The 14,473-nt window shown below is 40.3% G+C and overlaps 1 protein-coding gene across 1 annotated transcript; it reads right to left on the bottom strand.

Annotated features, from left to right (window-relative positions):
- Positions 1-4,958: 4,958 nt before the first annotated feature.
- On the bottom strand, positions 4,959-8,460 carry LOC107690743 (dynein light chain 4, axonemal-like). Its single transcript, XM_016489152.1, has 5 exons — positions 8,389-8,460; positions 8,215-8,303; positions 7,247-7,329; positions 5,948-6,031; positions 4,959-5,699 (listed from the first exon to the last, which is right to left on the bottom strand). Exons 3-5 carry the CDS (start codon positions 7,316-7,318, stop codon positions 5,535-5,537), a joined length of 321 nt encoding a protein of 106 aa, XP_016344638.1. The 5' UTR covers positions 7,319-7,329; positions 8,215-8,303; positions 8,389-8,460; the 3' UTR covers positions 4,959-5,534.
- Between the last annotated feature and the right edge of the window lie 6,013 nt (positions 8,461-14,473).

A 14,473-nucleotide genomic window follows, 5' to 3' on the forward strand; every position in this document is an offset into this window, starting at 1 on the left:
TATATATATATGCCCCATATATATGTGTATGTATACAAATACAAATATAAATAAAAAACACTACAATTCAAAAGCTTGGGGTCTGTAATTTTTTAAAGAGAAGTTAGAAATACATATTTATAAATTAAAAGAATTAATGCTTCTAATGTATTTGGTAAGTATGGACTGAACTGATATTGAACTTTTCAATATTGATAAGAAATATTTCTGGAGCAGCAAATAAGCATATTAGAATTATTTCTGAAAGATCATGAGACACTGAAAACTGGAATAATGGATTATGAAAATTCTGATTTGTCAAGACAGCAATACGTTTTTAAAATCTTAACATTATTAAACCATTATTTTGAATTCTAATAATATTTCACATTACAGTTTTTACTGCAATTTTGATCAAATAAATACAGCCTTGGTGAGTGTAAGAGGCTTACTACTTTTGAACAGTATTGAATATAAGAATATTTTGCAGTCCATTTTAATAAATATAAGTTTTATACCTATATATAAGACTATGAATCAGTAATTTTATATTATATTGTCATTTTTTTTATTCGATTGCATCATTACAGTGTTTCCTGGGATTGTAGTTCATTCTCTCATAAAAGACATTAAGTATCTTTGCCTTTTGCTCTGATTATAAAGAACTTTATTAAAGATTCTGCTTCATCCCTATCAACTGCTGCTCTCTCCTTTCATCAATCACTCTACATCTCTACCATTCAATCTACACTCTTTTCTTTTCCAGGAAGGTTCTACCATGAATGACAAATTCATTTCAGCTCTTTTCTCTTCCATCTCTAGTCTCTACCCCCGTGTTTTAGTGCATATTTTACCGTAGTATAAAATCTCAGGCGTGATGCATTCCTTCTATCTAATGATCTCGTTTCGAATCTGATCTTTGGCTTGCATTCCTCTTCCTGCAGCGTCTCTCTGCGGTATGTTCCTGGTCAGCAAAATGTCAGGCAGATCCTGCAGTCCCCCAGAGAGAGCCAAGCTGTTAATGAGGAGTGTGAGCCAGAGACACACAGCACCAGCCCACCATCTGATCTGGGTTAATTTCATCTGAAATTCAGAGAGAGAGGAGAGGAGAAGAGAAAGAGAACAGACTGGGAGATGCTGTGGTAAGAGAGTTTAAATTCCTATAAAGAAAAGGAATGGGAATAATACTCCCCAAATCAATGCTGCTAAAAAAAAGTGGGCAGTTACCATTCTACTCTATAATGTTATGCTGTATTGTGAATAAAATCACGGTGAAAGGTCACTGTTAGGAGCGACACAGTTCATTCGTTACTACTGACTAAAACAAAAATTAGACTAAAAACAAAACCTGCTGTAGCTCTATCATAACTGTGTATGTAAACATAGTGTATTCACCAATCAGCATCCAGGACTGGAACTATGCATACTGTATTATAAGAAGTAGTAGACAGATTGCTGAAAAAAAGTGAGGAGAGAAACCAAAGGAAAAAACTAAAACTGATTTGTATTCATCCCTCAAACCCACTCTCATCCCCTCACTGACACTCTCCTCACATCCCGTTCACTGCCATCAATCCTCTTTCAAGTCCCCCAGAGAGAGCCAAGCTGTTAATGAGGAGTGTGAGCCAGAGACACACAGCACCAGCCCACCATCTGATCTGGGTTAATTTCATCTGAAATTCAGAGAGAGAGGAGAGGAGAAGAGAAAGAGAACAGACTGGGAGATGCTGTGGTAAGAGAGGAAACAGCATGTCTGGGCAAGAAATGATCGAGGAAAAAAAGAACACAGATAGAAGGAGTTTGATGAGGTGGACAGAAGAGAACATGGACATTAGGAGGAGCTTGTCGATAAAGCCTATATGAACATAAAACAAGCCACTGGATTTAGAAGGTCAATAACATCAGTGGCACAAAGGCTAATTGGAATAAAACACATTGGAAATCCCATTAAAATGCAGCTGACTTCACAAATCAGTACTAATGCACAGTTGTGGATTGAAAAAAATCTTGAGACATAGGGCAAAATATGTGGCATAGCTTAATACTTCATAGTGATTCAAATTTATATTAAATATGTAACTTTTTAAGGAATAGTTCACTCAAAAATGAATATTTGCTGAAAATGTACTCACCCTCAGGTCATCCAAGATATAGATGAGTTTGTTTCCTCAATCAGAAAAGATTTGGAGAAATTTAGCATTAGATCACTTGCTCACTGCAGTGAATGGGGGCCGTCGGAATGAGAGTTGAGAGTAACAAACATTACTCCAAGTACTGTAATATTTAGCAAGGGAAAACCCAATTTGTGATACATTGGAGCAGGAGATGCACCCAAACACATACCTCTTATTAATTCAAAATAATTCCTTTGTATAATCAACTAAAATGTCTTCAGTTTTTAAATCTGTCTCAGTACTCAAGAATCAGGAGACTCACATGTCTTTTTTGAAATTTTATTTATCTAAACAGAGCAATTATTGCACAGAGTTGATGAAAATAATAAAAAATTGAATAAAAGATCATAATAAAGTCATTAAAGGTTTTTTTTGTTGTTGTTGTTTTTTACTGCATTTAAATATTGCAGGGAAAGGACGGAACATTCTGATAAAATCTTGCAGCATTTAACTTCAGTTGAAATCAAAAGCACTGTTTACACATTGTTTCTCAGGATGATGACTGCAACATATTTGCATGCCTCCTCTCTGATCAAACTCATGAATTTGGCAGCAAGTTAGTTTTATGTATCAAAAGTGTCAAAAAGCAACCATTCAAATTAGCAGTGATAAAAAAAGATTCAAAAATATTTTTAAAATAACATTTGCATCTGTTCATCCATGTGAACTCAAACAATTCAAGGAAAGGGTTCACTATAGCATGTGCACCATAGCTGCATTAATTAGAATTGCAATCAGTGGCCTGACAGTGCTGGACACAATGACATTGGCTCAAACAATGGTGTATGTTTGTGGGCGGAACTACCAAGTTGGCCAACCATTGGCAGATGACAGCTATTTATGCAATTTCATTTAATAACACTTGTGGCACAGAAATTACTCCCATAGTTAAATAACAAACAAGCAACTGTAATTTCTGTAATTACATAACCATTTAAATGTACCATACAAATAGGGCTAAAGACTATTAGAACAGGTTTTGGGTTGTAAAGAGTTGCAAATTATGATGAATGACAGGTTTCAGCATTTATGAAATTCAGGGCTGTGACGTGATACCCCCCCAAAAAAGAGAGAGTACTAATTGTATTATTGCATGACAACAGAAACCTTCAGAAATCAAGTTCTGAAAATGTATATCACGTTCAAGTGTTCACATTCTACAAATGCTGGTTAAGTAAAGAGGGGAAAAGTACAGGGTATAAGATTCCTGGGGTGACAATGAAAGGATAGAAAAAGAAAAAAAAGAGTGAACAATGAAAGAGAAAGAGAAATCTGAAACAGGTGGCAGAGCAGCCCACTGAGAGAGACACTGCTGGACAGGAAACAGAATGAAAGAGAGAGAGAGAGAGAGGGAATGCATTTTTAAAATGACACATGAAATGGAGTGCAACGACACACATTCTGTCCTGAACAGCCTCACACAGCAAACACACTCCTACGACAACCTGCCAGACAAATACAACCAAGTATTCTGAGCCTCAAAGAGACCGAAATGCAGACTGGCACTTCAGTTATTACAGAGCACATTACTGTATGTCCACTCACAAATGCATTGAAATAGACATAAGGATGTCTTTCAAAACTACACTAAACCGTTTATATTGCCGCTCACGATCCATTTTACCTCTGTAATGTGACACACTTCTGTTCTGTTAACTCAAGGTTTGAGTCAAGAGGTTTCTTTTTTTTTTTTTTTTGAAAATGATACTTTTATTCTTCAAGGGCACATTAAAGACATTTATTATGAAAGTGAAAAAGAAAGAAAGTGAAGTGTGGCCAAGTATGGTGACCCACACTCGGAATTTGTGCTCTGCATTTAACCCATCCAAGTGCACACACGCAGTAGTGAACAGACACACCATGAACACACACCCAGAGCAGTGGGCAGCCATATTGCTGCGGCGCCCGGGGAGCAGTTGGGGGTTCGGTGCCTAGCTCAAGGGTCTCACCTCAGTCGTGGTATTGAGGGTGGAAGAGAGCGTTGGTTATTCACTCCCCCCACCGACAAATCCTGCCGGACCTGAGACTCAAACTCGCAACCTTCAGATTACAAGTCCGTCTCACTAACCATTAGGCCACAACTGCCCACGACTGTTACACAAGATTTAAATTTAAAATAATCACTTCTTTCTATTCAAGAAAAAATACGTATTGCAGTTTCCTCAAAAATATTAAGCAGCACAACTGTTTTCAACATTGATAATAAAAAAAATTATTGTTTTCTACAATGATTTCTTACTGAAGGATCATGAAGACTACTGAAAATTCAGCTTTAACATCACAGGAATAAATTATATTAAATTAGAAAACTTATTTTAAAATTTTAAAAATATTTCACAATATTAGTATTTTGGACTATTTTTAATCAAATAAACACAACCTTAGTGAACTTATGAAATCTTACCGACCTCAAACTTTTTAAAGGGGTCATATAAGGCGATTTCAAGTTTTCCTTTCTCTTTGGAGTGTTACAAGCTGTAAAAGCATCATATGACCCCTTTAACAGTAGTGTATTTCCGAATGAAACAGGATATTCATCATCAAGAGCAGGACTTAACTGTAGAGGGATGGATGGATGGATGGATGGATGGATGAGCGAGCCAAGCCAAAAGCAATATTGCTAAAACTATGACTAAATAGCTATTTGGCTATTAGCAAACATTATTCAATATCACACATAGCCAGTGATGTTAATAGAAAAGGAAAGCTGTCTCCAACGAAGAGCAAGATCATGGATTAAAAAGGAAACTTTTTTTTGTTTGTTTTTTTGAATAATGTACACCATGTAAACTTTAACGTGAAACAGACTTCTCAACTCATTTTACCTCTGTAATACGATTAATTTCTGAATGAAAAATAACAGCTAAAAAAAGGTTAGGACTGCACTTTTATCCACTTGGAACTGATTGGCAATTAAAGTGGGTGTTCCATACCAGAATTCATTCATTCATTGTTTATTTATGAAGAATGGTGAGAGATGCTTGATTGGGAGGGAATTGAAAATATGATGGACTAAAAATTTAAGTCATTTGAGAGTAGGGGCAAGTTAATATATTTTGATGAAAGATTACAAAGGCAAAAGTTTTCTTTGGAATAACATGCTATAATGGATTGCATTGCATTATAATGGATTGAATTGTAAAAAAGTTAATCAAACTCCTTAAAATCTGAGTTTATGTCTTAAAATTGAAGCCAAAACGTAAGACTGGAAAAGAGTGATCTGGAGAAGTGCACAAGAATCTGTATCTTTTTTCCCCTCCAATTTCACACATTTGCATACACATACACACAAACGTCTCAAGTCAAATAGGGCTGCATAGTTAGGACAGATCCATGAGTATAAATATCTCACAGTGGCGACTGTGTGGGCAGGAAGCGACATCAGGAGCATTTCCAAACACACACGGCCAGACTTCCCCCAAAGAACATGTAGAGCAGGTTCCTGACTTCATGGCTCACCTCGAACCCAAACCCCTCACCGATCACCACATGCCACGAACTGCCAAACTTCTTATCCATGGACTCCTTGATCATCTTGGCAGCACTCTGAAAACAGAGTGAACCAGCGAGAAAGAGAGCGAGATGAAAGCATGTAGGCTACTGGAGCAGTCCAGATGGCCAGACTGTGTTTGTGTGTGTGTGTGTGTGTGTGTGTGTGTGAAGCGTCCTGACTCAGTACTAAATGGAAACACAGAGCCCAACCCCACCTGTGTGGCTTGGGGAACACATTTATCTGAAAGCCTGTGCTTCATAACAATAGCACATGCTCACATACACACACAAGCCTGACTAACCTCATTGTTGGAGGCAAATTTCTCGCAGGCTGTGACGCAAAGCTCCATAGCCTCTACGCGCATCTCCTCTGGCATATCTGTGTGCTGCAAACAAAACCAACAGAGCATATTGTATTCAAGCTCTTACAGGTGTAACAAGAAAATTCTATCTATTCTATCTATTAAAGGGGTCATATGATGCTGCTAAAAAGAACATTATTTGATCAAATGTGACAAAGACTTTTACATTGTTACAAACAATCTAATATCAAATAAATGCTGTTTTATGGAGCAAAGTGGATCAAAAATTAAGAATTTAATTAAGTAAATTAAGAATTTGTTACCTTATTTGAGTAAATTGTGGCCAAGTTGTACTAATTTGTTCCCTCGTTTTAATTAAATGAAAATGAGGGAACGAGTAAGGACAACGTGGCCAGTGGCCACGATTTACTAAAACGAGGGAACAAATTTATAAGTCGTGGGAACAAATTCTTAATTTGTGGCCACAATTTAACTAAAACTAGGGGAAAAAATAATAAAAAGATGGAATAAATGAAACAAGTGATGGATAAATATATTATTGTCCGCATTTTATGTACTGTTTTTTTTTTGCTTGTTTGTTTGTTTTATTTACTTTCAGGATTAAAAATGCTAAAATAGATGTATCACATTTTCCACAAAATTATTAAAAAGCACAAATGTCTTTAACAAAGATAATAAGAAATATTCCTTGAGCAGCAAATCAGCATATCAGAATGATTTCTGAAGGATCATGTGACACTGAAGACTGGAGTAATGATGCTGAAAATTCAACTTTGCCTTCACAGGAGTAAATTACATAAAAAATATATTCAAAAAGAAAAATAGGCCTAGTTGTTTTAAATTGTAATAATATTTCACAATATTAAAGTTTTCATCAAATAAATACAGCCTTGGCGAGCATGAGACTTTTTGTTTTGGACCGATCCCAGACTTTTGAACAGCAGTGTATAGAAAAAAGTTATTATAAATTATTACGAATTACAATAATGTAAAGATATATGTATTAATCATATTAAAAGAAACTACGTTAAGTTGACCAAGGCAGAACAAAATATTAAGACAGTAAAAAGACTGTCAACCATGCCAAATAAAGAAGCAGTGTATATATTATGCTTGAGAGAAAAAAAAAGGGGGTAAAAGGGCCTAGATGTCTAAAATCTCATGTTTTGAAAAGGATGGAAAAGGGAGCAGTTTGAGTGATCTAATACAGACAAACACAGACACATCCATAACTGGTTACATCTATCTAGGTCACAGCAGCAGTCGAGCTGCACCCACCCTGATGAGCGGAAAGCTTTGTAGTCTTTTGTAGTCGGCATCCTCTTTTTTACCATCACCCGTTTCTGCCATCCTTTTCTTTACTAAAGAGAGAGACAGAAGGATTAGTCCTGACTGATGAAAAGGAAAATCAGGACATTAGTTCAAAATTCTCACCCACGAATTCTCACCCATTTTTAGCATTTGGAGGGAGAATGAAGAACACATTTGTTTGTCCATAAACAAAGGCAAATGTGGGTTACTGTCCTCATCAAATATGAAAATGTACCAAAATGAACACAGACGAAAAGACTAGTCTTGTCATGAATTTACACATTATACTTCCTGGTGATTTTTGGTAATGATTCTTGAAAATTGGGACCCCAACAAGGAGTAAATAAGGCATTTTAAAGCTTTATAGCTGTGTTGGGAAAGGGGAAGAGTTTAAAAACTACATTACATGATTCCTGAAGGATCATGTGATACTGAAGACTGGAGTAATGATGCTGAAAATTCAGCTTCCATCGTGGGAATAATTACATTTTAAAATATACTGAAATAGAAAAGAGTTACTTTAAAGTGTAATAATATTTAATAATATTACTGTAGTTTTGATTACATAAATGCAGACTTGATGAGCAGAAGAGACTTCTTTCCAAAAACATTTCATTTAAGCCCATGTCATTACATTTGGTCAATTACTGTAAAATCATTTCACAACACTCAACTACTATTCAATTAAAAACAACCAGATTTAACGTATACAAAAGAAACACGCTGTTGTTAAAAATAAATTGTGCACAGTGCAACAGAACTGAACCAGAATTCTACACACACTTAATAAAAAGATTCAAACAAATAAACAAATAAAAAATAAGGAAAAATACAGAAATACAGAAATACAGCTTTCAGTCTCCAGCACGTCATTGTCTGAAATGAACTGATAAACTGATGAGTATGAACTGAAGATAAACAAACGTGTGGAGTACCCGCTTGTTTTTAACATCTCTGGGCTAACGTTAGCTTGCTAGCTCGACTCCATCACGCCTGGACTTAAAACGCTATGACTGATAAACAGCTGAAAGAAATGGAGAAATGTAAACATGTAAATCATTTAAAGCTCGGTAATGTTTAATTTACATCAGCATCGCTCAATTACCTACCGCTCTGTCGCGCTGTACACCGACACGTTCCTCCACTGGTGTTGTCATGGAGACACACCGCGCCTTGGCAACCTCTGACCCACGTGACCTGTTTATTTCCGCCTCCGTCCACTTTTTTCTTTCTTTCTTTCCTTCTTTCTTTCTCTTTCTTTCTTTCTTTCTTTCTTTCTTTCTTTCTTTCTTTCTTTCTTTCTTTCTTTCTTTCTTTCCTTCCTTCCTTAATTTTCATCCTTTGATACAATGATTTGGACATATAACATTTCTTCTTCTTTTTTTGTTAGTATTTTAATGATTCTCCAGGGTATTTGCATATATCAGGGGTCTCTTGGTCCTGGAGGGCCGGTGTCAGGGCCGTCCTGGAACCTCAACCGAGATGGTACTAAAAAAAGTACCAGGTACCAGGTATTGTACCTAGTGGAAAAACCCCCAAAAGTGAACCATACCGAGCCGTACCATGCCCTACCATGCAGTGGATAAGCGCCATGGTGCGGTCGCACCGGGCCCCGCGCTTGAGTGAGCCCCGCGTTGAACGGGAATCCAAAATTTCGAGAGAATTGCGAATCGAGAGAATTGAAAGAATTCCAAAAAAGCCTGAAAGTGTGTTTTTGTGTTAAAATAAGGTCAATCGTTTGGTATGACACACAAGTCTGCCAATAAACCATTGTTTTTAGATTATAATGGCATTAAAGCCTTTTATTTCACTCCTGAATGGTCAGAGAAAGAGGGCAGAAAGGTAATCCCAGTGGGAATTATTATGACATTTTTGAGATTAAGGAAACGTCTCAGGTTACTTATGTAACCATGGTTCCCTGAGTAGGGAACGAGACACTGCGTCCTCTAGGTTTCTTGCCATGCTGCGGACGCAAGCTTCAGATGAAGAAGTGAATGATGTGTAGCTCCCGGCGCCTATTTATACTATAGTCGCACCGGTAGTGACGTCATGGCTGTCGCCGGCCAACGAGTTGGTGTTTTTTCAATGTATGCTTCAGACACGGGTCACGACGAGGCGTTCCCCATAGCGACCCCTAGAGGACGCAGTTCGAAGTTCCCATGAAAGGGAACATCTCAGGTTACTTATGTAACCATGGTTCCCTGAGTAGGGAACGAGACACTGCGTCCTCTAGGTTTCTTGCCATGCTGCGGACGCAAGCTTCAGATGAAGAAGTGAATGATGTGTAGCTCCCGGCGCCTATTTATACTATAGTCGCACCGGTAGTGACGTCATGGCTGTCGCCGGCCAACGAGTTGGTGTTTTTTCAATGTATGCTTCAGACACGGGTCACGACGAGGCGTTCCCCATAGCGACCCCTAGAGGACGCAGTTCGAAGTTCCCATGAAAGGGAACATCTCAGGTTACTTATGTAACCATGGTTCCCTGAGTAGGGAACGAGACACTGCGTCCTCTAGGTTTCTTGCCATGCTGCGGACGCAAGCTTCAGATGAAGAAGTGAATGATGTGTAGCTCCCGGCGCCTATTTATACTATAGTCGCACCGGTAGTGACGTCATGGCTGTCGCCGGCCAACGAGTTGGTGTTTTTTCAATGTATGCTTCAGACACGGGTCACGACGAGGCGTTCCCCATAGCGACCCCTAGAGGACGCAGTTCGAAGTTCCCATGAAAGGGAACATCTCAGGTTACTTATGTAACCATGGTTCCCTGAGTAGGGAACGAGACACTGCGTCCTCTAGGTTTCTTGCCATGCTGCGGACGCAAGCTTCAGATGAAGAAGTGAATGATGTGTAGCTCCCGGCGCCTATTTATACTATAGTCGCACCGGTAGTGACGTCATGGCTGTCGCCGGCCAACGAGTTGGTGTTTTTTCAATGTATGCTTCAGACACGGGTCACGACGAGGCGTTCCCCATAGCGACCCCTAGAGGACGCAGTTCGAAGTTCCCATGAAAGGGAACATCTCAGGTTACTTATGTAACCATGGTTCCCTGAGTAGGGAACGAGACACTGCGTCCTCTAGGTTTCTTGCCATGCTGCGGACGCAAGCTTCAGATGAAGAAGTGAATGATGTGTAGCTCCCGGCGCCTATTTATACTATAGTCGCACCGGTAGTGACGTCATGGCTGTCGCCGGCCAACGAGTTGGTGTTTTTTCAATGTATGCTTCAGACACGGGTCACGACGAGGCGTTCCCCATAGCGACCCCTAGAGGACGCAGTTCGAAGTTCCCATGAAAGGGAACATCTCAGGTTACTTATGTAACCATGGTTCCCTGAGTAGGGAACGAGACACTGCGTCCTCTAGGTTTCTTGCCATGCTGCGGACGCAAGCTTCAGATGAAGAAGTGAATGATGTGTAGCTCCCGGCGCCTATTTATACTATAGTCGCACCGGTAGTGACGTCATGGCTGTCGCCGGCCAACGAGTTGGTGTTTTTTCAATGTATGCTTCAGACACGGGTCACGACGAGGCGTTCCCCATAGCGACCCCTAGAGGACGCAGTTCGAAGTTCCCATGAAAGGGAACATCTCAGGTTACTTATGTAACCATGGTTCCCTGAGTAGGGAACGAGACACTGCGTCCTCTAGGTTTCTTGCCATGCTGCGGACGCAAGCTTCAGATGAAGAAGTGAATGATGTGTAGCTCCCGGCGCCTATTTATACTATAGTCGCACCGGTAGTGACGTCATGGCTGTCGCCGGCCAACGAGTTGGTGTTTTTTCAATGTATGCTTCAGACACGGGTCACGACGAGGCGTTCCCCATAGCGACCCCTAGAGGACGCAGTTCGAAGTTCCCATGAAAGGGAACATCTCAGGTTACTTATGTAACCATGGTTCCCTGAGTAGGGAACGAGACACTGCGTCCTCTAGGTTTCTTGCCATGCTGCGGACGCAAGCTTCAGATGAAGAAGTGAATGATGTGTAGCTCCCGGCGCCTATTTATACTATAGTCGCACCGGTAGTGACGTCATGGCTGTCGCCGGCCAACGAGTTGGTGTTTTTTCAATGTATGCTTCAGACACGGGTCACGACGAGGCGTTCCCCATAGCGACCCCTAGAGGACGCAGTTCGAAGTTCCCATGAAAGGGAACATCTCAGGTTACTTATGTAACCATGGTTCCCTGAGTAGGGAACGAGACACTGCGTCCTCTAGGTTTCTTGCCATGCTGCGGACGCAAGCTTCAGATGAAGAAGTGAATGATGTGTAGCTCCCGGCGCCTATTTATACTATAGTCGCACCGGTAGTGACGTCATGGCTGTCGCCGGCCAACGAGTTGGTGTTTTTTCAATGTATGCTTCAGACACGGGTCACGACGAGGCGTTCCCCATAGCGACCCCTAGAGGACGCAGTTCGAAGTTCCCATGAAAGGGAACATCTCAGGTTACTTATGTAACCATGGTTCCCTGAGTAGGGAACGAGACACTGCGTCCTCTAGGTTTCTTGCCATGCTGCGGACGCAAGCTTCAGATGAAGAAGTGAATGATGTGTAGCTCCCGGCGCCTATTTATACTATAGTCGCACCGGTAGTGACGTCATGGCTGTCGCCGGCCAACGAGTTGGTGTTTTTTCAATGTATGCTTCAGACACGGGTCACGACGAGGCGTTCCCCATAGCGACCCCTAGAGGACGCAGTTCGAAGTTCCCATGAAAGGGAACATCTCAGGTTACTTATGTAACCATGGTTCCCTGAGTAGGGAACGAGACACTGCGTCCTCTAGGTTTCTTGCCATGCTGCGGACGCAAGCTTCAGATGAAGAAGTGAATGATGTGTAGCTCCCGGCGCCTATTTATACTATAGTCGCACCGGTAGTGACGTCATGGCTGTCGCCGGCCAACGAGTTGGTGTTTTTTCAATGTATGCTTCAGACACGGGTCACGACGAGGCGTTCCCCATAGCGACCCCTAGAGGACGCAGTTCGAAGTTCCCATGAAAGGGAACATCTCAGGTTACTTATGTAACCATGGTTCCCTGAGTAGGGAACGAGACACTGCGTCCTCTAGGTTTCTTGCCATGCTGCGGACGCAAGCTTCAGATGAAGAAGTGAATGATGTGTAGCTCCCGGCGCCTATTTATACTATAGTCGCACCGGTAGTGACGTCATGGCTGTCGCCGGCCAACGAGTTGGTGTTTTTTCAATGTATGCTTCAGACACGGGTCACGACGAGGCGTTCCCCATAGCGACCCCTAGAGGACGCAGTTCGAAGTTCCCATGAAAGGGAACATCTCAGGTTACTTATGTAACCATGGTTCCCTGAGTAGGGAACGAGACACTGCGTCCTCTAGGTTTCTTGCCATGCTGCGGACGCAAGCTTCAGATGAAGAAGTGAATGATGTGTAGCTCCCGGCGCCTATTTATACTATAGTCGCACCGGTAGTGACGTCATGGCTGTCGCCGGCCAACGAGTTGGTGTTTTTTCAATGTATGCTTCAGACACGGGTCACGACGAGGCGTTCCCCATAGCGACCCCTAGAGGACGCAGTTCGAAGTTCCCATGAAAGGGAACCACTAGGCAATGTGGGCCATCCACCGTCAGTGTCTCATCCAAGGCATCTAAAAAACTCATAGCATATTTTATGCATTCTAGAATATTAATCCACCCAAAGATCTGTTCAGGATTGTTGAAAATGGTTCACGAGTGTTTGATATATATATATATATTTTTTGGTCCACATGCAGATGTTATTGAGCGGGCTGCCATCAGCACCCACGCCGCCAACACAGATAACAGTATTTCATAACAGAGACTAGAGGTTAAAGACCTCCTACACATCTTTCCCAAGCATCATTCACATCTCCACTGGGGATATTAGTATGTCTGTTGTTTGGGAGTTTTTAGTGTTTTTTCTGCACCTTCAAATACTTTGTTGGCACTTTTAAAGCTGTATAAACCTCAGAGTAGCAAACAGAGTTGGAGTTTCTCAGCTGTAACATAGGATGATACTCAACTGCATGAACTTGCTTTACTTTGCTTTCTCATCTGAATTTTCTAGAGGTAGATCTCTAAATATGTTAAAGAGATAGTTTGACCAAAAATTTTAATTCTGCCATTACTTACTCACTTTTCCTTCTTCTGCTTCTGTTGAATATAAAATATATATTTTGAAGAATATGGGTAACCAAACAGTTGATGGACTCCATAGTATGGAAGAAAAATTACTATGGAAGTCAATCTGGACCTTCAACTCTGTGGTTACACACATTCTTTAAAATATACATATGTATTCACTATTCAGCAAAAGAAAGAAATGTATACAGGTTTGGAACAACAACTTTAAATGATGAGTAAATGATGACAGAAACTATCCCTTTACCTCAGTTTATTTTTGTTTATCCTGCATTAGAAGAACAAAGGTGGAAAAATTCCAGAAAAGGAAAAAGGACAAGAAAAAAAAAAAGCAATTAAAGGCTCCACATTAGCAGAAGCTTTGGAAAACCTCTAGACCTCCTTTTAAAAACACATCCAGGCTTATTGTTCCGTGCTTCTCAGGTACAGAGGTGGATTTAGTTAAAGCATGCTGGGATTCTTTTTATTCTCTTAGACAGCAAAAATAAAAAGCAGACAGAGACAGATGCACACATACTCAGAGAGCTGGGTGAGTTGAATTTGTTGACTGGGGCACAGGTGATGGAAGAACTACTACTACTCTCTGTCTAATCCACTTATACAGTGGATACACTACAAGAGACAAAACATATGGATAAAGACAGAGAGAATTATAAATGGTTAAATATCACAAACACAGGTGGGCGATACTAAATTAGGACATACAGTGCATGCATAATTATTAGGCACGTTGATATTCTGATCATATTTTTTCCAAGCACATTTGACCAATTCCAAACCACATCAATCTTAATAACTACTATTCATTTTGTATTCGATCATTTTTATCTATTTATTGAAGGATCTGATTGATGTGTGTTCAATTTTGACTCTTAGTGTTTCCACCTGGGTAATTGTTTGCTAATTGAGCTCAAGCTGTGCTGAGTTGAGTGAACAGTATTGAATGCTAGTTCTTTCTAAATGACCACATGGTGTAAGCACTGAGAAATGTAGGGATTTGTGTGTAGAGTTTTGCAGTAACAGTTCACCAAATCTGACTCATGTGTTAAAGCAGGGGAATAATGTT

The sequence above is a fragment of the Sinocyclocheilus anshuiensis genome, unplaced genomic scaffold (assembly GCF_001515605.1).
Source record: "Sinocyclocheilus anshuiensis isolate Anshui unplaced genomic scaffold, SAMN03320099.WGS_v1.1 scaffold2556, whole genome shotgun sequence".
Taxonomy (NCBI): Eukaryota; Metazoa; Chordata; class Actinopteri; order Cypriniformes; family Cyprinidae; genus Sinocyclocheilus; species Sinocyclocheilus anshuiensis.